We start from the raw sequence: 25,983 nt of genomic DNA on the forward strand, positions 1-25,983 counted from the left end.
TTTTTTGGATCATATTGTACTTCTGAATAAAGACTAATGAAGGAATCCCTAATAGTTATACCGTTTAACCGAAAAAAAAAACGTCAGCGATGGCTATGAAAGGAAGATCGCTGTCACTTTATATGTAAATTTATATGGGAAATGTGATCGATTGTAATTTCCCAGCCAACTGGACGCCGTTTTCTTATACCCTAAATGAAAGAATCTAATACATACCTCCAACATGTATATATCTGCTTGTTTTCTATGTATCCAGTACTTCTCGGCCTCTTTAGACTTGGTAAATAAAATTGGATCGCCATAAACAAACATTTTAATCAGACAAAAACCCAATATAAAAATGTGTAATAGTCCGAGAGCCAGATATGAAGGTGAAAATGATACAGTGTGTTGTTCGCTCCCTATAAGGTAATAAAAAATATCAGATTATCCTTTAAATAATCTAAGACTGAAGCCTGAAGTGGGATTGAGTTTTTTAACTCATTTAAAAATTGGAAAATTTAAAATAACAACATATTTTTGACACAAATTGACACAAATCGCCCCCCTCTAAACACCAGCCGTTAAGGTTAAGAAATGAAGTAAATGAAACGCCATCTCGTGATTGTTTGCATACTAAAAATTTCAATTATGTAATCGTTGTATTTTTAATATACTTTTCACATTTATATTTTTTTAATTGTGAAGTAACATATTACATTTACAGCATACATTACAGTATATATTACATAACAATTATGTCGATTACAAGCTTGTTTTCTAACATTTTTTAAATATTATAAAATTTCAATATACCGGGTGCGTCTCAAAAGTAGTTCACACCTATGACTTTTTTATTTTCTCACATAAAAAAAACATATTTGGTATGTTAGTATATGACATAAATTAGGATTGATTGACGTATTCAATTGTTTTCGGTCACTTCCTGTTTCACCGGAAATGGCTACAACTTTTGATTTTTAAATGGCACCCTCGCTATTTTTTTTACTTTATTTGATAGAAAATGTCACTCTGAATAGAATGACATAACATATGTCTACTTCTGGCATTTTCGCATATGGTTTATTTGAAATTATAACATGCGGTTCATAACGATAATTTGACCCAAAATACCAAGTGTGTGGTACCAAATTATTTGTAAAAAATTCTTTTTCCAAATATGCTAATGAGCCACCCTTGTTCCATTTGAAAAAATTGAGATATGATTAAAAAAACAATGTAGGTATCTTTTAACTGGCCAGGACAAGACACAAAAAACACTAGACAATCAAATCGATTTTTCCAAGGCTCCTTGATTAAAAATTAGTGTTTTTAACACAGCCATGGCACTCTAGACTGAATTTTAAAATACTAATATTTTTTTAAGCAAAAATGTCTAAAGTTCACATATAATATGTCATCCTATTGAGTGTCGTTTTCTATCAAATACATTAAAAAAATACCGATGGTACCATTTAAAAATCCAATGCTGTAGTCATCTCCGGTGAAACAGGAAGTGACTGAAAACAGAAACTACAAATACTACTGTGTAACACTAATTGTTCTATCAAAAACACTTACAGGCAAGGATAGTACGACTTCCTGGTATACTGCTACTATCTCCTACTGGTAATTTGCTGAGAATAAAACCAACTGGATTAAATGCCACCATCGCAATCATGAACATACACAACGTCAGTCGGGATTGATCTAACATACCCTTAGTCAATGGAACCTAAAATTTCGTTTGTTACTAAATAGTGGAGTGCTTTAAGCCCTTATGGGATACATACATCGGAATTCATTTACTGTGAACGAATATTTATAAAACTTCTTGCATTGTATTGTTACTTCGATTTTCAATCAAAATTTCAATGATGAAAATATAAGCAGAATAGGTAATAGCTTATGCATTAGATTCACTTATTTCAATAAAGTTACTTAGAAAACATGCTTGCTTCATCCACGTTACCGTAGATAGAGCTAAGAAGGCTTAGGTAGGGTATATATAATAAATAAACAAAAATACGAGTAGCGGAAAAAGGGGCCAAAAGTAGCTCTATCTACGGTAACGTGGATGAAGCAAGCATGTTTGTCCAGTAGGCCGCTGGTTTTAATTTTGGCGGTACGATCTGTGATTGTCACAGCTACCGCTAGATGGCGTAGAGGGTCTAGCACTCTCGCCATAGTAGTACTTATTGTACTCAAATGCTATTCTCTGCTTTTCGTTGGTCAGATCGAGGGTTACAGCAAAGTCGGCCTGACGATGGAGAAAAATCTCCGAAACCGGTCGTCGAATGGCTGTTCTCTTCGGTCTGACAAACTTAATGCAGGGAATAAGCATATATGTAGGGTTTTTTGGCCCCTTTTTCCGCTACTCGTTCCGCTACTCGTTTATTTATTACCAGAGTACGTAGATCGCCGAGTAGCGACAGAAACCGTCGGCTCTTTTGATGTGGTGGGACCAAATTTTCTTTCTCTCTTTTGACGTGTTTGACAGATAGACTACGTATTTAACTGCTCAACTTATGAAGTGGTCCTATAAACATGGTATACACTGCTCACAATTTGAAGTGGAATTAATTATAACGTTTTATACATATCTTTTTTGTTTTGTTTTATCCTTATTTCTAAATTTGAATGTATAAAATATCTTACTGCTAATAAATAATTAAAAAAACGATTCGTTGCCTGAGGTATACTTGAAATAAAGTATATAGAGATATTTGATAAATGGCAACAGTGGCAACTTCGCTTCTTCGTATGACAGATAACCTACTTATTTCGCGCAGCCGCAAAGAAAATTGAAAACGGGACTGTCGCTACTCGTCGGTTTAGGTACTCTGTTATTACTTAGAAAAAATTAAGAAGGAAATAACTAAGGATTTACTAAAATTACTAAAACAAAGAAATAAAAGCAACGAAAAAAAAATTGGTCAAGTGCGAGTCGCACTCGCGCAGGAAGGGTTCCGAACCATTCATTATCTATACAACATTAGACACTATATTATTATAAACTTTTTTTCCGATTTAGCTAAAATTTTAAATGCGCGTTAAGTAATTTAAAAAAAATGAAGAAACACATTACTAAAAATTGTAAAAAGTAAAAATAAATATGTAAAAATTAAAAAAAAACGATTAAAAAAAAGTCGCCTTGACTAGGATTCGAACCTGCCTTACTACGGCTCCAACGTCATAGCAGCGTAAAGTCCTAACGCTTTAACCACGCGGCCACCGGGGACTTGAAAGATTCTATGATCATGGATTCTATGTAAAATTCTTACTTAAAAGATGACGTTTAGTGAAAGTACTTTTTTATTTATAAACATTTATTTAATTCGGTTTTTAGTATTGGTTCTTATAGCGGCAACATTGATACATTATCTGTAAAAATTTCAACTATCTAGTTTTAACGGTTCATAAGATAGACCTTTGTGACAGACGGACGGACGGACGGACAGCGAAGTCTTAGTAATAGGGTTCCCGTTTTTACCCTTTGAGTACGGAACCCTAAAAATGGGTAAATATTTTAGTATTTTATCCTTAAAACACAATACAGGTTTCACATTAATGCATTCACAGTAATTGAGTTCCGATGTAAAAGTCTCTGGGCACTCCACTTAAATAAGCAAAAGACGAATAAAATCACATACCTCATCGTCACTTTCGTCTTTAACATTTGTAGAATATTCGGGACTAGATGGCAAGGAATTTTCCGAGGATATATCCGAATGTGGAGGTGTGTCATCTGGAGCATATTTAACGTTGTTGGTAAGGAGGCTTTTAAGTGTGTTTTTCGTTGCTGCCATTTTAAGTGACATATTTTCTTCTTTCAGTCGAGCGTTAGAGTTTTGAAGGAAACGTATATACTCTATCGTTTTCCGCAAAATAGCTGATTTGTTCAACTACAGATATAGATTAAATTTAATTAATTACAATTACACAATATTATACAGGGTTGTTCCTTAATGATATGCTAATATTTAAGGGTGTTGATTCTTGGACTTGGAATGTACATTCATATGAAGATTTTCTCTTAGAATAGGTCCAAGAATCAGAACCTTAAATATGTCATTAAGAAATACGCTGTATAAGCGATACCAATTAAACTTTTAGTTACGTAATCGAGGGCGCGATTTTAAAGTTCATTGTTGTCAACCATCGACATATTTGGCGTCGGGCTGACTAACTGGAATTTAGATTTCCCCTGGAGATTCAGGTGGTAGTAAAAAATGTCAAGTTGCCACATTTATTTATTTATTTCCTTTCCTGACATTGTCATACGTTTTGACACTTTAGTTTTGTATTATGAGTTTTTGGTTTAAATCTATTCTCTGGTTTAAATAAATCGTGTTGTGATATTTTAAGCTTAAAAATTTTTACTAGCAGACCTTGCAGTCGAATATTGTTCTTTTTAAAACCTCTTTTAGTGCGAAGTGTACCAGATAGCTAAATAGCCACTGCAAAAAATTCATTGCAACCTTATTAGGACATTTTGAACAGGAAAGCGGTAGTAATGGCCCTTTATGTCTCTTAAGTACTGTTAAAGAGGTGAGTGTTGTGCTTATATATTTATAATTAATTTATTTTTGTTTCCAAAAATATTTTGATTAAAAGAAAATATGTAAAAAATGTCTATACCTATGTGGCGGATTCATCTCTCTAAAAAATCCTATATGGGTATTTCGCCACTGCAAGAAAATCTACAAAATAAAATAGTTATTTTTTGTAAACACTTCTGCGTTAATCCAAACGGAAACTACTTGTCAGAAGTTAGGTTTACAGAAAAACAAATTTGCCTAACGAACAAAGAAATGCTTAACGTTTCGGAAAGTTTATCTCTTTCCGTCGTCGGAAGCAAAAAAATACAAAGAATAAACAAAAAAACTATTTAAAATATTTAAATTCAACTATTCGAGAACACTTTAGTTTTTTAAAACAGATACGTCTACAAAAACCATTGACGTTCTGTTAAAATGACATTATAGCCCCAAGTGAAACTTCAAAATTAACAATTACTACCTGATAACAATTACTTAATAAGGTAAAACCAAAAAACCCCAAACTTTCTGTATGATTAATTTTAATTTTTACGTATGTTATGTTTATTTAAGTTATGTTCTTTAAAATCTCGCTTCTTTGATTTGCCATACATTACTAACATCTAGGGATGCATGAGCAATACATTTATTTTTATTAGATTGTATTAAAAAAGCCTCTTTTATTTTTCTTTTGGAGACTATCGCTTCTTTCATTATAATTTTGGCGTTGTTAAAATGTATTCTGTGCCCTGTGTCCCATGAATGCTGACAAATCTTAGATTTGTGAAAATCTCCCTTTCTTAAATAATCTTTATGTTCTTTAATTTGAACATTTGCAGTGGCGAAATACCCATATGGGATTTTTTTAGAGAAAATATGTAAAATTGCGCAACGCTGTGTCGGTCAAGCTTAATCACGTGACTAAAAGTTTATTTGGTATGATCTATAATAAAATTTTCACCTTGGCCTCTTCGCCAACAATAATATTCTTCAATTCAACAATTTTATCGTTGATGCTGGTTCTATACTTTCTTTCGATGGCATTGTGTGCACTTCTTTTTACTTCCTTCACTTTTGGTTCTTTTCCTTGTGAAATTCTGTTAATAGCAACCTGCATAATAATAATAATACTCTATATGACCTCTCCAACTATACAGGGTGTCCAAGAAATAAGTGCAAGTATTTTAACTGGTACTTAGTATAGTTTGACCCTATGAGTTTTATTTGCAAAAAATGTTGAAAATTTTATATTGTTCTAGAGATTTTCCGCAAAATATTGAAAAACTTTTGAGTGCCGCTTGTTCAGTTTTCGGAAATTTGTTTAGAGTGCTTGCAGAGAATGCAATTTGATATTTTCCGGAAAATATTGAAAAACTTTTGAGTGCCGCTTGTTCAATTTCCGGAATTTGTTTTGAGTGCTTGCAGAGAATGCAATGTTGCCACCTCTTACGTTATCCACAGTCTGTAAGTTATAAGTTTACAAGTTCACATTTTTAAATTTCTACAAAAAAAATATTTAAATTAATTTTATTCGCTGTAGATTTTTAATCATTGTAGATTACTATTATCTTTCTAGTCTACTGGGCGTCAAACAAGCTGAGATTCTGGTAATTGTTTGGTATTTCTGGCCGATAATCGATTCCTGCCGGCGCGCGGCGGCTCTCAAAATGTTGCCATTATTTTTTTATATTTGCAAAGTTAAATAGCTCGGTTTTTATAACGATTTATTTTAAAAATGGTAAAGAGAAAATATATTTCTTTTAGCCAATTCTACCACCCCTTAAAATACTTGCACTTATTTCTGGGACACCCTGTATATAAGATGAATCACCGGGATGGTACATTAGGCATTTATGGAGAACCGGTGATAGAATTTTTTGGAAAATTTGGATTTTTGCATACAAGGCACCTGCTCCAGCTATCTAAAATATTTTCGGCGTTACAAGGTTGCCGCATCATTTAAAAACTGGTAGCATCTTTCTTATTTTAAAACGAACACCCGGTATATTATTACATTTTTCGAATCTACTTTCATATCTCATAATTTTTCTATTATACTAACCTATACCTATCTCTAATAGTTTTTGAGATAAAAAATAAAACATGTGTAAAATTGAGAAAAACATAATCTTAAGCATTGGTAAAATCTTAGGGTAAAATCATGAATAATTAAACATTTCAAAATTTCAAATTTGGGTTATAAGTTAACGAAAGTCGATATATTCGATCTGTCTAAATCTACTGATTCGATATTACACAGGGAGAGCAAAGACATATTTATTTCTGTTTGAAATATTTTTTCTCGTTCATTAAAATTGGTTGGTTAGTTTATTATGTAAAATTGCTCAAATCTTTGTTATTTTAAATTCAACCCTATGTATATTACTTAAAAAATGAAAAAAACTGATAAAATTGAGAGTTTATTTAAAAATTAATAATTCTATTATTATACAGGGTGAGTCTTAAATAAACGCAAATATTTTCAGGGGTGGTATATTTCAACCCCAGGAACACATCTATGAGGTTTTTTTTCGCAAAAAAAAGATGGTGAAAATCCTTAATCTATATAGGTACCGTATGATCGAGAAAAAACGGCGTCAGCGATGGCTATGGAATGAAGATCGCTGTCATTTTATATGTAAATTAATGGTGGGTTCATGCAGCCAAATAAAATAAAATAAGAATAAAATAAAATAAGAAATAAGGAATTCTTATTTATGTGCGTTCATACAGTCAAATAAAATAAAATAAGAAATATACATTTGCTCATGCGCAGTACGATGAGGCTGGATAAAAGTTAACTTTTACGATTGTTTATACTAATTTTACCATTTATAGTATATTTATTTATTCGTTGCCTACTATATTATACATTTTACTTATGTGAAATTATAAAATAAATTAAATCCAAACTGAAAATATTTGTAGGTTAGAATTAAGCGTGCGCAAAGCCGTTTTCACATAAAATAAAACAAGAAGTTAAAAGATAAAGACTTCTTATTTTATTTGTTATTTTATTTGGCTGTATGAACGCATGTACGGTATCCCATATAACCAACTTTCTTATTTTATTTTATTTTATTCTTATTTTATTTTATTTGGCTGTATGAACTCACCATTATATGAGAAATGTCATTGATGTTCATTTCCCAGCCAACGGGACGCCGTTTTTTTTCGATCATACGGTATAATTCCTTAATCTCAGATATTACCATAGTTACGGCTTTACTCTATGGTTACAGCAATAAATGGGATGCAAATACAGAAAAAATCCGGTGGCTCTCAAAATTTTTTCAAAAAAAAAATCAATTTTTGTTTAAATTTTCAAACTTAAATAACTCAGTTCTTTTGGATTTATCTGAAAAATGGTAAAGAGAAAATATGTTTCTTTTATCGAGATCTACCAGCCACGAAAATATTTACATTTATTTAAGACTCACCATATTATAAAATATAAACATGAAATGAACAAAAAATCGAGTCCAAAAAAATACAATGCTACTAAATAAATTTTCCAAGTAAATCTAATTTTGCTATATCAGAATATATCCATCGATATGATATTAACGAACTTATTACAGCTATTTATGAATGAGAGGCTCAGTCTATAATTTATTTTAAGTCTATGAATCAAACTAATGTCTTCTTTTTGTCCTATAATATGTTATAAAGTTTTACTTACTTTATTTTCTGAGTCCAACATGACCGGTATCCCAGTTGTCGTGATGAGTTGTGGTGTTGTAATTATAGTGTGAAGAGATGAATTCTGGCTTGGAGATGTATACATTACCGTTGATGTTGGTATCTGGTTATCAGAAGTGAGAAATTTTGCCTAAAAAACTTCCAAAATTACCCACTCTTATGAGTTATAATGACTAACCAACCTGTAACACAACCGGTTGTATAAGAGGGCCTTTCGAATTTTGCTTTGCGTTTGGAGTTTTCTTATTAGGAACTTGCTGAGACTGTTGTAGAATAATATGTTGATTCGTCTGTATCGGTAATGCACTGTAAACGACATGTTGTGGTTTCTGGGAAACCGAAGACGACACCAAAACTGTTGGTGCTTGAGACTGAGTCTGAATATTTGGTTGGATATTTTTGAAGGGCAACGAAGGTAACTGATTAACAACAGGTTGACTATTATCAGGGTATAGTGTACTTTGTGTTAGGTCTGGGACATTCTGGTATTTGGGAGATAATTGTGGGGTAACAGAGGAGCTAAACGAGGAGCCGTCGCTTTGATAGGCACTGTCGTTTGGGGATAAAGTTGCCGGATCCAAAAACGGGCTGTTTTGAATGTTATCTAAGTCAAAATCCATTGGCAGTTCCCCGATCTGGGACAATAGGGCATCATCCTCAAAAAATTCACTTTTCAAAATATCTGAAAACAGTAGTCATAATAAACTTTATCGCGATCACTAATGTAATATTAGTAAATATTGATATAAATTACCTAGAATTTTACATAAAATAAGATTCACTCACCGTCTAAACCCGCCAAGTCTTGCATAATGTTAAAATCCCCTTGCGGAGAAAAACTGGGGACGTTTTCAGCCATCCCCGGCTTTTTTATTATTATTTTTGCTTGGACTTATTTTACCGGACCTTCTTTCGCGATCACCACACACATTTTCAGCGAATCAAATGTCACTTTGAAATCGTATGATGTTTGACGTCATCGAACCATACGCCATAAAATAGCTTAAAGATTCCTACTATGGTGCATCAAACAGGCCATTTCTTTTGACATAAGCTTAAGGCTCTATTTAATAGATGTCGCACGAAAGAAAAAAATTACAAATTTCTATAACGGCGGCAAGCTGGCGGCAAGCTTTGGCGGCAATATGGGCGGCAAGTAATGATGGAAATGTCCACAGATGATTTTGTATATGTAAAATGTTGAATGTTATACATAGACAACGGAATAAAATAAATGTTATTTCTCTGTCCATGATGTTGTACTTATTTTGAAGAGACGACATTTTTTTTTTGATACAGTAAAGTATATTTTTCAAAGTAAATTTTTATCAAAGCCAGCTAATTTTTCTCTCGTATTTTTTAAACCGTTAAGAATTTTGAAATATATACCTGCTCTATATACAAAAAATTGGCGCCGGGAGGCACGTATAACCGCCCATACTAAAATATGTTAATATCTCGAAAACTGCGACTTTGACTGATTTTGATGTTATTGCAAATTTTGTTGCAAATATTATTCCTAATTTTAATTTGAAAACCGCGTTTCGCTAGCTACTGTTATTTTGGAGTTACGATTTTTTAAAATTTTTAACCCCCTCCCATACCCCCTTATCAACCCCCCACCCCCACCAAAAACTAATGGCCAGATTCTCGGGTGCCACAGTATTTTTGTGGCAAATTTGGTTAAAATCGGTTCAGCGGTTTTTCAGTTATCGTGTTACAGACGGCAGACAGACAGACCGACAGACAGACCGACACCATGAAAATATTTTGTATTTATTTATTTATGACCCAAATAACTCATTTTGAGTGAAATAAAAAAAAAAATTTTTTGCCGATACTAATAGCCTACCATACCTATTGGTATGGTCGGCCAAAAATGTTCATTTTTTAATTCCCCATCTATTAAAAAAATATACAGTGTGTACCGTTTAAAAAAAAAGAAGAAAAATTATTTTATATTTTAGAAAGTTTCGCGTAGAATTTTGAACACCCTGTATGATTTAAGATTACGATATTTATATCAAAAGTATAGACCATCTAAAGTAAATACCTTATAGTTTTGAGTTCAGAACAGTTCTTCTATTTGCAATAATTTGTTAAGGAACGGCTGAAAAATATGTATTTTTTGTTTATTTCTCTGAAACTATCGAAATATATTTACTCATATCTTTTTATTCTTGGAGCTACAGAAGCCCGACGCACTATTGCCGGACCCTGTATACAAAAGTGTTTAAATAGCATACTATTAATATTCTAATAATTGTGATATTCTGTACATTAGTGAGATTTCCAGCAGTTTTTTTTGCACTTATATTTATTTACACGTTATACAGGGTGAGTCTTAAATAAGTTTTAATAATGTTTTCTCGCGAAAAACTTTTTTTGAAAATTTGGAATTTTTTGAAAAAAAAATTGAAAACTTTTTTAGTTAAAAAGTATAATTTCTTGATAATATGGCAAGCTAGCAAGTAGATTAAATTTACAAGAAAGCAGTGGCGGCTCGTAGGTAAAAAATTAGGTGAAGACTTAATTTCTTTTAAATTGCGCCGCAGGCGAAATTTTTTTTGGCGCATTCACCATTTTGTCAACATTTTTTTTGTTATTATTTATAGGTACACCATATATATTATAGGTACAATACCTATAATATTTTCGTTTTAGTTTGGGCTAAAACGCATTAACTAAAAAGAGCTATAAACCTATAATGCTACTTTTTCGGCCGGAATTAACGATGCGGTGGAGCTATTACGCAGAAGTCCGCCCGGAAAAAAATAAATAACTTATAAAAAATTACCATTTTATTGTTTAGATGCATGTAAATATATTAAACTAAATTAATATTTTAAGCAGTTTTTTCTTTAATTTGAGTATTTTTTCGGTGAAGCGCCCTTTTACCTACTGCACCTGACGAGCCGCCACTGCAAGAAAGAAAATCCAGAAAAGATCCAGTTCAAAATTTTAGCAAAAAATAATTTCTTTTGGCAATTTTCAGAGTAAAATAACTCGGTTATTTCGGATTTATTTGAAAAACGGTAAAGAGAAAGCACTTATTCAAGACTCACCCTGTATATTATAGGATTTAGAAACAATATAAAATTTATATGAGTTTTTTTAATAATTATTATATTGCGTCATTTAATACAGATTTTTCGTTAACAATATCTGCTTTTAATCCTCCTACATTCGTCTGTATCGGTAATCGGTAATGCACTGTAAACGACATGTTGTGGTTTCTGGGAAACCGAAGACGACACCAAAACTGTTGGTGCTTGAGACTGAGTCTGAATATTTGGTTGGATATTTTTGAAGGGCAACGAAGGTAACTGATTAACAACAGGTTGACTATTATCAGGGTATAGTGTACTTTGTGTTAGGTCTGGGACATTCTGGTATTTGGGAGATAATTGTGGGGTAACAGAGGAGCTAAACGAGGAGCCGTCGCTTTGATAGGCACTGTCGTTTGGGGATAAAGTTGCCGGATCCAAAAAACGGGCTGTTTTGAATGTTATCTAAGTCAAAATCCATTGGCAGTTCCCTCGATCTGGGACAATAGGGCATCATCCTCAAAAAAAAAAAAATTCACTTTTCAAAATATCTGAAAACAGTAGTCATAATAAACTTTATCGCGATCACTAATGTAATATTAGTAAATATTGATATAAATTACCTAGAATTTTACATAAAATAAGATTCACTCACCGTCTAAACCCGCCAAGTCTTGCATAATGTTAAAATCCCCTTGCGGAGAAAAACTGGGGACGTTTTCAGCCATCGCCGGCTTTTTTATTATTATTTTTGCTTGGACTTATTTTACCGGACCTTCTTTCGCGATCACCACACACATTTTCAGCGAATCAAATGTCTTTTAATCCTCCTACATTCCTATCAACCAGATCATATTTTTTAATGAAATTATTGATTAAACTGGACAATTCTTCTCCTGGATGATTTAAATGCACATGATGAGCACCCTCGACATAATGGTGATCGATATCAACGACTGTTCTTTTCAGAACATCCACAACTTCATATGCATTATGCAACCCTGTTTTTTAAACAGAATGCTCTTGAGGCGCTGCTAATCCTGTGCTGAATTTCAGAGTCGATATTGGCCTTTTCCTAAATAATACTGCCGAGGTAATTGAATTCCGCTACATATTCCAACAGCTCATCTCCGATTTTTATAGCATTGTTGTGATCTTCCGGGGGAGTGCACATTTTTTTTTTAGTTTTATCGATGTTCAGCTTAAGTCCCAAGGCCTCGTATGCCCATGTATATGTGTTCAACATTTCTTGCAATTGCTGTAACGTATTTGCAACTAGAGCACAATCATCAGCGTATTGAAGTTCTGTGATGAATTTTGTACGTGTTTTTTGCCCTGAGTCTTTTTATGTTGAACAGACCGCCGTCGTATCTGTATCTAATGCCCAAACCTCTTTCCTGCAGTTTGCTGTCCACTATAATGGAGAGCGCTGCCATGAATATATTGAATAGGAGGGCGCTAAGACACATCCCCGCTTAACGCCTGTGTTTGTTAGGAAGGGATCGCTCAGTGATCCATGATATGACACCAGGGGTGGATGGGCCATATGGGAAAAAGGGGAAAATTCCCGGTGGGCCGGTCCCAATCAGAGCTCAAAAAAGATTATATTAGCAATTGTTTTTAAACTTAAACACCAATTTGTGAAATAACTATTATAAAATGTCTTTCTCTGGGAGGCTTATAATTTCAATAATAATCATCTGTTGTTTGTTCGGTTTGAAAATTTTTATTATACAAGATGAGTCTATAAGTGCAATTATTTTCAGGGCTGGTAGATCTTAATAAAATAAACATAATATATTCTCTTTATCGAGTTCAAATAAGTCTAATCGAGTTATTAAAGTTTGGAAATTGAAAAAAATAGATTTATTTTTAAAAAAATTTAAGCCACCTCAGTTTTCCGGTATTTGCATCTCTTTTAGTGCCGTAATATCAGAGATTAAGAAACTACACTGTGGAAAAATTTGCGGTGAACAAGAAGTTCTAAAAAGTTTTCTAAATGCTCGATTTTTAACATCTTTTTTTGTAAAAAAAAACTCATCGTCGAGTTCCTGGGGTCGAAATATATACCACCCCTGAAAATATTTGCACTTATATGACTCACCCTGTATAGTTTTGCCAACTATTCTTTTATTAATATCTAGACTGGCAGCAAAAAAAAGAATGAATAGCATTAGGTAAATTTAAATAGTCTCGATCTAAATGTATACTAAGAATACGGTAGCGTAGATTGACAACTGGGGGCCTCGGTGCAATATTTTTCGAGCTCCCCTTTGTAAAAAAGTAGACGAATTTGACGCGAACTCTGCGGTTGACGGAGAAAACATATCTACCTATACTTGGTTTGAATTGGGGACGGACTGGAAAGCCAAGTCTGAGAACTAAAAGCCAAGTCTAAATTGTTGTTTAAAATGTTGTTAAAATGAATTTGTAAAACATTACTGAGACAGCAGAGAAGAGTTAAATAGGGTTTAAACTAGATTAGATAATAAAATATTAATATGTCTCGAAAATCCAAATATTCTTATTATGGACTGTAACATGGCATTACATGAGAACACATTTATATCCACTGGCTAGGTATTGCCTAGGTTTTTTTCGTTTGAGTCATGGCATTATCATACAAGATGCCAAATGTAGAAAAGTATAGAGGAAAAGTTTCGTGATAAGAACTATATAATAACCTAAAAAATGCTGCAGTTTTAATGCCGACCGCGGTTCATTCAGTTACGGTTCACACGTGTACACGAGGAGGCTGCGGTTGTAGCAGAAAAGAGAGAATTTCTTTGTACAATGTGTAAGAAGTATATACCCGAAAAGCTAAAAGTAATGTATTTCACAGAGGATTGGGTCAGCTGAACCGAATGACTCAGGAAGTCTTATAGTGTTTCAAAATCGTGACTCAAAATCGTAGCTTATTCAAGATCAAATTACCGTTATCGATAATGGAAATAAAGTAGTAGAATCCTGTAAAACTGTAAAATTGGACGTACCTGGAGGTACCTCTCCGCTTTCCCATATGACATCGAAGAGAGCCTTAAGATGACCAATAAGTTCTTTACTTGCACACTTATAGATTCCCGTCGGAATCGCGTCACAGCCAGCTGATTTGTTGTTTTTAAGCTGTTTTATGGAGTCCTTTATTTCCTGTTCTGTTATTGGAATGTCTAATACATCGAGGCTGTTATACTGAGGTATTATGTTGAGTGCTTCTATATTCGGGTTGTTTTCTTGGTTAAGGATATGGCTGTAATGCTTTTTCCAGCGGTTTCTATTTTGCTCTTCCTCTTTTAGAAGTTCGCCATTTTGTGCCATGATTGGGCATCTTGCCTTCTTAGTTGGACAGTATACTTCTTTTACAGCCTCAAAGAATTTACGATAGTCGTGATGCGTAGCATACTCCTGAATCTGACTAGCTTTTTGCGACCACCATTTATCCTTTAGTTGACGCAGGTTTCTTTGGAGCGTGTTGTTGGCTGCCTTAAAGTTGTCTGCTAGTCTTGGATTGTGTGGATTTGCAGTGACGGCTTGATGTGCTCTATGCTTTTGTTCTAACAAAGCCTGTATATGCGGTTGATTTTCGTAAAACCAGTCTGGTTGTTTCTTTTTGTTGGATTTTCCCAGTACTGCTTCGCTGGTTTTGTGAATCGCATCTCTTAGTTGTGTCCAGGCATGTTCAGCATCCACGATTGAGATTGAAGTTATCAGTGGAAGTGATTCTTTGATGGCTTCCTGGAGGGCGTCGGCGGTATCGTTGTTCTCTAGACCCCGTACGTTCAATCTGGTCATGTAGCTTTGCTTTTTACAGTGTGGATGTTTGGGTTTTAACTGGATTTTCATTTTTGAGATTAAAAGTCGGTGGTCAGTGCCACATTCGGCATCTACTCTGGCTTTTGTGAGACTGACATTTTTTAGGTGCGTCCTTCGAACGATTACGTGGTCCAATTGGTGCCAATGTCCTGATCTCGGATGTTTCTCGCCTTTAAACTTGTCCTTCAGCATGAACCACGTATTGGTGATGCAAAGATTATACTCTGTGCATGTTGTTAATAAGCGTTCACCATTGTTATTTACGTTTCCTATTCCATGTTTTCCCAATACGTCAGGCCATATTTCTTGTTGTTTGCCGACACGGGCATTAAAGTCACCTAGCAAAATGATTCGTTCGTGCTTTGGAATTTGTTGGAGTATATTTTGCAGAGCTTTTTCTTACTCCTGTGTGTGTAAAAAGTATAAAAGACATTTTCTGACGATTTTAGTGAGTGACATATATCCTTATCCTCAATTTTAGCGTCTAGGGTAGGAGCGTAGGCACTTATGATGTTGACGTAAGTTTTGTCTGATATGGGGTACCTTAGGGTCATAAGACGGTCGGAGACACCAATAGGTACTTCTGTTAATTTGGTGGCGATTTCATTTTTGATTGCAATGCCTACGCCATGAATTCTCCTGTGTGTTGCCGGGTGACCCTTCCAAAAGAAGGTGTAATGCTCCTCAGTGTGACTACCTTCATCCCCAAAAAGCGGGTTTTGCTAAGAGCGGCAACATCTATATTTAGTCGGTGGAGTTCCTGTGAGACCAGTGCTGGTCTCTCTGGTCGATTGGAGTTTGTCCTGTCCAGTAGAGTGCGGACGTTCCACGCCGCAAACGTAAAACATTGACGATGTTTAGTTCTCCGATGATACGCTCGAGTAGGCACCCCCTCCCGGAGATCCGATCGAGGGGGTATTTTACCTCCGGACGATGATTTTGTCCTACTCGAATGTTCCATCTTTGATGAGTGTAAGCTGCGTAAAAAGGTTAAAACTGTGACGGTTACGCTGCCACACAGTTTGGCTGCAACTGTAGCACGGGATGGCTATGGCACAGTGAGGACTGCGACGATAGTTCCCTTGTGCTACGCTCTCGGCCGGCTAGGAGTAGTTTACCACTCCTCTTCCCCAGGAAGGTGGTAGGTCTGAGGGTTGTATAATGATATACCGCCTATACTCGGTCGTCAGAGCCTCGTTTGTTGGGGTGCACCACGGGGTGCCAAACAAACAGGGTGCACCACGTGAAGGTGAGGTTGACTTTTGGGTAAGCTAGGCTATATGTATCGCTTCAATACCCCTTGCACCCCAAGCGTGTAAAACTTCTTATTCCTGTGTGTAAAAAAAGTATAAAAGACATTTTCTGACGATTTTTAGTGAGTGACATATTTCACAAAGGCTAAAAAATGAAGATTTTTTAATTTTCTTTCCTTCGCTAAAAATCGGATTTTCGTTTAAGAATCATGATCATATTATTTTTTCATGTCATCAGTCTTCTAAGAATTAGAAAAAAATATCAGCATTAATTAATTTCGAATTTTACTATAAAAATAAAATTGAAAAAAAAGGTTTTTTTGAAAATCTCGAAAACCGTTTGAGTTAAAGAGCTAAAAATTTAGGTGAATTATTTTGATTCGACACCAAATCGATCCCCTGAGTGCGAGTCAAAAAAGCCGCACAGGCAGATTTCCCATATTAATCCGGCTATACCCTTTACCTGTGAGCCGTGAAGAGTCAATATTGGTCTTTTGTCAGTGGGACCCCACCATTTTCCTCGGATATTGCCCCACGGGACCGGTATAGCAACTTCCTTAAACTGCTTTTTATTGGAAAGTTGGCGATAGCTTTGTCTCTGGAAACAACATTTTGCCAGCGATCTAAAAACGGTCATTTGGACCTAACAACAGTTCTACAATAAGTACACTAAATTACAAAATACAAACTAATCTTTTATCACCTATATACCCCTCTTTTGCTTTGTAAAAAATCAATTTTATATAATTTTTTATTGCATATCATTATTCGCAAAATAGAAGATAGAGATAGATAATTTTTGGTCTATGGCCTGTCATAAAAAATATCGATTTTACATGAACGATTAAAAAATGTACACTTGGTAACAGATTTTCGGAAGAATAACTTTGATGATATTTTGACCTCAATTTTGGCAAAAATCAGTTTATGGTCAATATAATCCTCAATCATCTAGGAAGGATTAGAATAAAAGGATTATATTAAATTTGTCATTATAATCCTGATTACAAACAATAATTATTAACCATTAATTAAATTCCTAAACAGTGGAAATTACCAGAACAGTAGATATTATACAGGGTGTCCCAGAAATAAGTGCAAGTATTTTAAGGGGTGGTAGATCGCGCTAAAAGAAATTTATGGATGGTTCCATTTAAAATTGTTATTTTAAATGGAACACCCAGTATATTATTACATTTTTGGAACCTACTCTCATATCTCATCATTTTTCTATTATACTAACCTATATGTATCTCTTATAGTTTTCGAGATAAATAATATATGTGTAAAGTAAAATTGACAAAAATATAATTTCGAATAAGCATTGGTAAAATCACGAATTAAATATTTTTAAAGTTGAAATTTGGGCTATAACGAAAGTCGGAAACACAAGTCGTTAGAAAACTAGAATTAATTTAATTGATATTATCTGACTTAATCTATACTAATATATAAAATCCTTAAGTGACTGACATACTGATTAATCACGATCCTGCTCAAACCACTCAACGTAAGAAGCTCAAGTTTTGGCATACAGGTTGATTCTAGGGTGTAGAGGTTCGATAAGAAGGGATTTTTCGAAATACCAGTTCCAAGAGGGTGAAATCACCCCTCAAATATTACAATATTTTTTATTTAAAAAACGGTCAAGTTTCCGAAAAAACGCTTAAACACGTATATTTTATTTTTTTTACATACTTTAAGATTTTTTAAAAATGTATACAGGGTGGTTCAAAAAATCTAGTCATTGATTAATCACGATCCTGCTTAAAGCGCTTGACGTAAAAAGCTGATTTTTGGAAAACAGATTGACTTTAGGGTGTAGGGGTTCGATAAGAAGGGATTTTTCGAAACTCGAATTCTAAGGGGGTGAAACTATCCCTCAAATATTAAAATATTTTTTATTTAAAAACCGGTGAGTTTTTCGGGAAAACTCTTAAACACGTATATTTTATTTTGTTGTTTTACACATTTTAAGATTATTTATAAATTTATACAGGGTGTTCCATAAAATATGACCACTGAGTAATCACAATTCTGCTTAAACTGCTTGACGTTTAAAGCTGATTTTTGGCAAACGGATTGACTGTGGGGTGTAGAGGTTCGATAAGGAGGGGTTTCTCGAATCTCAAATTCCAAGAGGGTGAAAAAGCCCCTCAAATATTACAATATTTGTTATTTAAAAAACGGTTAGTTTTTCGGGAAAACGCTTGGACAAGCATAATTTATTTGTTTTTTTTACATATTTTGAAATTTTTTAAGAAATCATACAGGGTGTTCCAAAAAGTTATTCTTAAGTAATTTCTTAACCACGATTCTGCTTAAACTGCTTGACGTAAAAAACTTATTTTTGGCAAACGGATGTTTCGAAAGTCACATTCCAACGAGATGAAACTACCCCTCAAATATTACCAAGTTATATAATAATATCGCCGTATTGTTTTTTCTCATGCTGACATAAATGTAAGAAAGTTTTATCCAGTTTATATGTTAATGGAAATTCTTGCTTTGCTTTATCATCACCATTACAAATGACTAATTCGACGCGAACGAAGTCGCTGGTACACGCTAGTTAATTATACGATAATTCAAAGTTTATGAATTATAGTCAAACTTCTTTAATATTATTTTGAATGACCCGAAAAAAAATAGAAGGATAACCTACAAAAAGAAATAAGATCACATCAAAATCATATAGAATGTAAAAAAATGCAACACAATTCCTCCGCTATAAAAAGTTATGAGATCTCATGTAAAACCAAGTCAGTTTATTTTATTTGGTCTCTCTTTAAGCACCTATTCAACAATTTTGTTATAAATTGTTAGTATCAATATTAGTCATCTTTATTTCTATAATAATTATAATGACTTGGCAATTGCACGATATAATAATATATAGTAATTAAAAAACTTTATTCTTAAGTGCATCGTTTAGATTTCCTTAGTAATCGAAATAGTAGATTATTATATTCTTTTTTATAATTATGGTGCCGTGCATGCAATTGCCAAGTCATTATAATAATTATAGAAATAAAGATAACTAATATTGATACTAACAATAATTTATAACAAAATTGTTGAATAGGTGCTTATAAAGAGAGACTAAATAAAATAAACTGACTTGGTTTTACATGAGATCTCACAACTGTTTATAGCGGAGGAATTGTGTTGCGAGACTTGGCATTTTTTTACATTCTATGATTTTGATGGGATATACCGGGTGCGTCTCAAAAGTGGCTCACCCCCTATAACTTTTTTATTTTTTCAGTTAAAAAAACGAGATTTGGTATGTTAGTATTATAACATAAATTAGGATTTTGGGACGTATTCAATTGTTTTCGGTCACTTCCTGTTTCACCGGAAATGACTACAACTTTTGATTTTTAAATGGCACCCTCGGTATTTTTTTACTTTATTCGATAGAAAATAACACTCTGAATAAAATGACATCTCATATGTCAACTTTTGACATTTTCGCATATGGTTTATTTGAAATTATTATAGCTTGCGGTTCGTAACGAAAATTTGACTGGAAATATCAAGTGTGTGGTATCAAATTATTCGTAAAAAAATGCATTTTCCAAATATGCTAATCAGCTATCCTTGTTCCTTGAGATATGATTAAAAATACGACTTGAGCATTTTCTAACTGGCCAGGACAAGACACTAAAAACATTAGACGATCAAATCTATTTTTCCAAGGCTCCTGATTAAAAATTAGTATTTTTAACATAGCCATGGCACTCTAGATTGAATTTTAAAATACGATTTTTTATTAAGCGAAAATGTCAAAAGTTGACATGATATGTCATTCTTTTCAGAATATCATTTGCTATCGAATAAAATAAAAAAATACGGAGGGCGCCATTTAAAAATCAAAAGCTGTAGACATTTCCGGTGAAACAGGAAGTGACCAAAAACAATTGAATACGTCAATGAATCCTAATTTATGTCATGTACTGACATACCAAATCTCGTTTTTATAAAAAAAAAATAAAAAAGTTATAGGGGTGATCTATTTTTGAGACGCACCCGGTATATATTATAGGATTTAGAAACAAGGGTATTTTAAAATAGATGTGTAAGAACTTATATGAGTTTTTTTTAATAATTACATTGCGTTATTTAATATAATTCTTTCATCAATAATAATATCTGCTTTTAATCCTCCTACGTTCCTATCAACCAAATCATATTTTTTAATAAAATTATTAATTAAACTGGACAATTCAGCTCCTGGATTATTTAAATGCGCATGATGGGTACCCTCGACGTAATGGTGTTCAAAATCAGGTACAGTTCTTTTCAGAACTTCCATAACTTTATAGTAGTTCTCCTTCGGTTCAAAATAACCGAAACCTTTTGCTTTAGCTATAAAAACGGGACATCGAATGTACTGAGCCATATAAACACTTTCTTCCTGGCTAACGTATATAAAAGCTTCTGCTTTCAAACGCGGATCTCTGGTAAAGTAGTACTTGTCGGGTTGCGTTTTAGACCGAGCAATACTTCTTTCCAAAAGATAATGAGCCACATCGGTATGGATTGATCCATGATTCGGTTGGATAACTTTTTTCCTTATTTCTTCCATCGTGTAACTGGGTGGCTCATTATTTTCCATCACTAAATCAGAATTTTTGATGAAGGTGTCGAATGATTTGGCTAATCGATTTTTCCTGAACTTGGGTATAAATTGTTTAGCTCCGTCTATGCATATTAAAAAATCGACTTCGTCTGGATACATCATGGTGTACGTGAAAGAGGTAATACCTCCGAAGGAGTGACCCATCAAAGTAAGTTGTGACCAGCCCAGATGTTTCTTAGTGTATTGAATTGCTGATAAATATGTTGTAATGTTATAGGGTACGCCTACGGGTAATCTGGACGAATAACCATGTCCAGGCAGATCTATTGCCAGGAATCCGACGTCGTTATTCAGTAAAGGTATTAATCTATCAAAGGAACCACAGTTATCCTAAAAAAAAATGTTGAGCAATACTATTTAATTGAAAAAAATATACAGGGTGGTCCAAACTGTATTCCGGAAACTTCGGCAGCATATAAAAATAAGTAAAAAAGTTCGTATAAATGTATGTTCTAAAATGCTTAGTTTCGGAGGTACAGGGTGTGGAAGTTTCATTTTCATTTTGATTTTTTCCAAATAATTTCTGAAGCAATGTCAATATTTGGATGAAAACTGGTGTCTGGGAGTTTTTTGACTTAAAGCGCTTGACGCAAAAAGCTGATTTTTGGAAAACAGATTGACTTTAGGGTGTAGGGGTTCGATAAGAAGGGATTTTTCGAAACTCGAATTCTAAGGGGGTGAAACTATCCCTCAAATATTAAAATATTTTTTATTTAAAAACCGGTGAGTTTTTCGGAAAAACTCTTAAACACGTATATTTTATTTTGTTGTTTTACATATTTTAAGATTATTTATAAATTTATACAGGGTGTTCCATAAAATATGACCACTGAGTAATCACAATTCTGCTTAAACTGCTTGACGTTTAAAGCTGATTTTTGGCAAACGGATTGACTGTGGGGTGTAGAGGTTCGATAAGGAGGGATTTCTCGAATCTCAAATTCCAAGAGGGTGAAAAAGCCCCTCAAATATCAATATTTGGATGACTCAACGTCAATATTTGGATGAAAACTGGTGTCTGGGAGTTTTTTGACATGAGAAATTTAATTTTTCATGACTCCTACTCCTATTTGTAAGGGGCGCCACCTACATGTGTTTTAACTGTTTTGAAGAGTAATAAATTTTCGTATTAAACTACTGAGTGAAAAATATAAATTTTCGTGACTTTTTACGTAAAAAATGTCTCTTGGTAAAAATCGCTACGAGCAACCGATGAAACTTCTACACCCTGTATCTATGAAACTAAGCATTTTAGGACATACATTTATACGAACTTTTTTACTTGTTTTTATATGCTGAATAGCTGAAAAAAGTTTGCGGAATACAGTTCGGACCACCCTGTATATTTATTGAAATTATTTTACCTGCCATCCATGAAGAGTCAATATTGGTCTTTTATCAGTGGGACCCCACCATTTTCCTCGAATATTACCCCACGGCACTGGTATGGCAACTTCCAAAAATTTCTTTGCGTTGGAAAGTTGACGGTAATGATGTTTCCGAAACCAAAGCTTTTTCATTGTCTTAAAAATAGCCATTTTTGTGAGAAGAATATTAAAAAATCATGCGAGTACACTAGATTCAATTCGATATCTAATTTCGATTTTGTTGAAAGAAAATTAATAATATATCGGTAAATATTATTTATTAAACTGCTCAAGTAATTATTTATCAAATAAAAAACTAAATTTTTGGTCTTTGGCCTATAATAAACATAAATTACACGTTAATTGTTGAAAAAATAAAGTAAAATCAAAAATAATTGGCATAGAATAAGTGATCATTTATATTCCTGCTTAGGTAAACTATATCCGAGATCTATTAAACTGAAGAGGTTGTATCACGGTGACCATGGAGGGTAGAGGTACGAGGTACGATCCTCCATAGCTGTGACTCAGCAACCCCCTACCGATATGTTTATACAGGGTATCAAAAATAGTGTATCTAACTTTCGGTGGGTGATTCTACAGATAAAAATAAAACAAAAAATTTCTATGAAGAACATACAAGGTGTCATTGAAATGGTGTAAAAAAAATCGGGTGGTGATAGTACTCCTAAAAATAGTAAAAAAAGTTCCAATAAGTATAGGGCGGAAAATGCATATTAAGGGAGTTAGGGGCACAGAAAGGGTGAATTTAAAAAACGGTTGTTTTGAAATTGTAGGCTTAAAAAACGAGATAAAATTTCGAAAAAAATCCTCAGCCATAAATTTTGACCCTAAATCAAATGGTGATACTTAAAAATTATTTGGAAAAGCGGAAAGGGCAGTTTTTGCAAGGGTGGGGGGTTGTTTCCTGAATAACTTTTTTGAGGTTATTTTTTTTGCAACGTGGGTTTATTTTTTGAAAACTATAATATTTATAAAACTACTATGAAAACTAATAATATTTATGTCATATACTAACATACCAGATCTCGTTTTTTTATCTGAAAAATAAAAAAGTTATAGGGGTGAGCCACTTTTGAAACGTACCCGGTATACTGGTGGTACTTCTGTTATCCTTACAGTGTGCTTACAGATTCCATCACTGACGCGGTTTCATTTTTATCATACTGTAGCTTCAGCATATGATCGAAAAAAAAACGGCGTCAGCGATAGTTATAAAAAGGTCACTGTTAATTTATATAGGGAATGTAACCGATTGTCATTTTCAAACCAACTACACGCCGTTTTCTCGACGTTACGGTATATTTAATGTTATACCTTACTATCGAAAAAAAAACGGCGTCAAAGATGGCTAGCAAATGGCAATCAATGATAATTTTGGCGAGGTCAACCGCTAGACATCGTATCTCAAAACGTTTTATTTCTTTAATCTTGCTAAACTGGTGTTAATTTTTATGTCAATTTTTAGCAAATGAAACCTAGAGATTGACAACGATAAAATTATAGTCTGTCATTTCCCAGCCGTCTGCGACGCTGTTTTTTTTCAATCATACAAAATTACGCTTATAAAAAGTAACGGCCAATTAGGAACATTTTTTCTAACCTTAAATATTCTAGAATAAAACATAGTTTACTTAAAAAATAATTTATTCACCAAGTTACTCTTGACTGGCGTCTACATTTTCAGTTTGTAGTCCTTTGAATGTGGCAACTGGTACGTATGTTATGAGCGTGTACAATTTGTTTACAGAGTCTTCATCATCGTTTCTTCTGCGAGACAGACGTACTCTGACACGGAAAGGAACATTCCTAAAAATAATTTATTGTTTATGTAACATACCAAAATAAACATTCAGTGGTAATTCAGTTTTTATTACAAGAATGCTGAGAACAAAAGAGCCACACAAAAAAGCTGGTGGCTTTTTTGTTCACAGCACTGTGACAGTGTCTGTGGCTGTTAAAAAGTGCGCTTTGAATGGTAAAGGCTAATTAAATTGTAATCTCCCATAAGAATGGCCGGTACCGAATGGCCTGTCGATATCCAAAGCTATTTTGATTATAAGATACATTTGGTTTTGATACCATTTCACTTTATAATCAACTCAATTTTAACTAATGTCAAAAGGACCTAATAATCATATTAATTACTTACGGAGTCCCGTATATAAAATCTTCATAATTACAATTGCTTACCTGATTCCTTTAGACCAGAGTTGTTTATTTAATCTTGTATCGATTCTAACATCAGGGGTACCCATTTGTTTCTCTGCAAATTTACGAATTTCTTTGATCGCTCTAGGAGCCCTCTTTTTAAATCCGATTCCATGTAACCTCTTGTGCAGGTTTACGGTGTATTCACGAGTCACTACCTCGTTTATTGCAGATTTACCTTTTTTCTCTCCTTTTGGTTTTGCCATTTTGCTGCAACAGAAAATATAACCTTACAGTTTTTGATAAATTTGGCATTTTCGGTCGAAGAAATGTATCAGAGTTCATGATTCTTTTAAAACATAAAGCACCAAGCTATCATTATTATTAATTAACTAAACCTGATATTAAATATTTGCAAGGATGATTAAAGATTTATAAAATTTTAAAACTTACAAACCTTTTTGTAAATATACAAAATTGTGAAAGAAGGTCGGAAAAAAAGAAATCTGCTTTACCGATACAAAATGACAAATGACAAACTGGCATTAAGATTTTTGTTGTGTCTTCTATTTCATAGATGGCACAAGTAAATAATAAATTGAATATCTCATAGAGGTCTCTGTTAGTCACTTAATTTGAATTTAGGGACTATTTAATTTTTTATTTTAAAATAGTCCGCCTATTTTTAATCATAATATTATATTAACGTTTTTTTGCTAATGTTATTACAATTAGACATGCATGGATCAGTAAAGTCACATTCAAACTTTATTAAAACATTTTATACAGTATGATCGAAACAAACGGCGTCTAGTTGGCTTGGAAATGACGATCGATGGCATTTCCTATATAGGAAAGAAATTATACCGTGGGAAAATTTGGCGGTGAACAGGCAGTTCTAAAAAGTTTTCGAAAAATATACAAAGAAATTTAAAAGAAAATGCACGATTTTCAACATCTTTTTTTAGCGAAAAAAACCTCATAGACTTGTTCCTGGGGTCGAAATATACCACCCCTGAAAATATTCGCACTTATTTAAGACTCACCCTGTATATATTTTGTAAGGGCCATTAATTGTAAAAAATATTTGAGAATGTGACATCTCCCGCTGTGTCCCGTTTCTATTTTGCGAAAGCCACCACCTGATGAGTTTGGGTTAACGGTACCCTTAGAAAAAGATCTAAAAATATCAGATAGTGTATCCCGGACGAAATTTGATGAGGATGGTGAATATTGGTGAATGCCATAAGCGTACAGGTAAATTTTTGACCTTTTTCCTTTCATTTTTAGGTCGCTGTCATTTTTTATATAAAAATATATGGGGAATATCAGCAATCGTCACTTTAAAGCCGTGATGCTGGATGCCGTTTTTTTTTTCGATCGTACGGTATAACATTACGGTATCATTGGTAGATCAGACAGGTATAAATACGGGAAAGCCAAAATAATTGATAGGAACCAATTTTT

The 25,983-nt window shown here is 33.6% G+C and overlaps 3 protein-coding genes across 5 annotated transcripts in view; all 3 read right to left on the reverse strand.

Annotated features, from left to right (window-relative positions):
• LOC115885304 (sterol regulatory element-binding protein 1) overlaps nt 1-12,071 on the reverse strand; it is a 25,728-nt gene extending 13,657 nt beyond the window's left edge. Inside the window, exons 1-7 of one of the 2 annotated variants that reach the window (XM_030904175.1) lie at nt 11,925-12,071; nt 8,405-8,904; nt 8,203-8,352; nt 5,482-5,631; nt 3,633-3,884; nt 1,561-1,714; nt 217-401 (exon numbers count right to left, since the gene is read on the reverse strand). In XM_030904175.1, the coding sequence (XP_030760035.1) occupies nt 217-401; nt 1,561-1,714; nt 3,633-3,884; nt 5,482-5,631; nt 8,203-8,352; nt 8,405-8,904; nt 11,925-11,997 (1,464 nt within the window). In that variant the 5' untranslated portion in view covers nt 11,998-12,071. Of the gene's footprint in view, nt 1-216; nt 402-1,560; nt 1,715-3,632; nt 3,885-5,481; nt 5,632-8,202; nt 8,353-8,404; nt 8,905-9,008; nt 9,184-11,924 lie in introns of those variants that run through there. The other variant, XM_030904173.1, reaches the window with a different exon arrangement.
• A 4,894-nt stretch (nt 12,072-16,965) lies between these two features.
• LOC115885292 (probable serine hydrolase) lies at nt 16,966-22,591 on the reverse strand. Its single transcript, XM_030904152.1, has 3 exons — nt 22,342-22,591; nt 20,457-21,307; nt 16,966-16,987 (listed from the first exon to the last, which is right to left on the reverse strand). Exons 1-3 carry the CDS (start codon nt 22,513-22,515, stop codon nt 16,966-16,968), a joined length of 1,047 nt encoding a protein of 348 aa, XP_030760012.1. The 5' UTR covers nt 22,516-22,591.
• A 1,403-nt stretch (nt 22,592-23,994) lies between these two features.
• On the reverse strand, nt 23,995-25,042 carry LOC115885278 (60S ribosomal protein L31). 2 transcript variants are annotated; one of them, XM_030904133.1, is made up of 3 exons: nt 24,974-25,042; nt 24,559-24,786; nt 23,995-24,174 (listed from the first exon to the last, which is right to left on the reverse strand). In XM_030904133.1, exons 2-3 carry the CDS (start codon nt 24,780-24,782, stop codon nt 24,024-24,026), a joined length of 375 nt encoding a protein of 124 aa, XP_030759993.1. In that variant the 5' UTR covers nt 24,783-24,786; nt 24,974-25,042; the 3' UTR covers nt 23,995-24,023. The 2 variants fall into 2 exon arrangements, with proteins under 2 accessions (XP_030759993.1, XP_030759994.1); XM_030904134.1 differs by having other exon boundaries at nt 24,970-24,992.
• Nucleotides 25,043-25,983: the final 941 nt, after the last annotated feature.

The sequence above is a fragment of the Sitophilus oryzae genome, unplaced genomic scaffold (assembly GCF_002938485.1).
Source record: "Sitophilus oryzae breed Bouriz unplaced genomic scaffold, Soryzae_2.0 scaffold_379_pilon_pilon, whole genome shotgun sequence".
Taxonomy (NCBI): Eukaryota; Metazoa; Arthropoda; class Insecta; order Coleoptera; family Curculionidae; genus Sitophilus; species Sitophilus oryzae.

What these genes read in the sequence shown, in the direction of transcription:
- LOC115885292 (XM_030904152.1), bottom strand. Translation starts at nt 22,515, where the DNA reads ATGGCTATTTTTAAGACAATGAAAAAGCTTTGGTTTCGGAAACATCAT. An exon ending in TGACTCTTCATGGATGGCAG is followed by an intron (nt 21,308 to 22,341) that starts GTAAAATAATTT and finishes ATTTTTTTTTAG; the next exon opens with GATAACTGTGGTTCCTTTGA. An exon ending in GATGAAAGAATTATATTAAA is followed by an intron (nt 16,988 to 20,456) that starts TAACGCAATGTA and finishes TACTTATTGTAG; the next exon opens with AACTGTTGTTAGGTCCAAAT.
- LOC115885278 (XM_030904133.1), bottom strand. Translation starts at nt 24,782, where the DNA reads ATGGCAAAACCAAAAGGAGAGAAAAAAGGTAAATCTGCAATAAACGAG. An exon ending in CTCTGGTCTAAAGGAATCAG is followed by an intron (nt 24,175 to 24,558) that starts GTAAGCAATTGT and finishes AATTATTTTTAG; the next exon opens with GAATGTTCCTTTCCGTGTCA.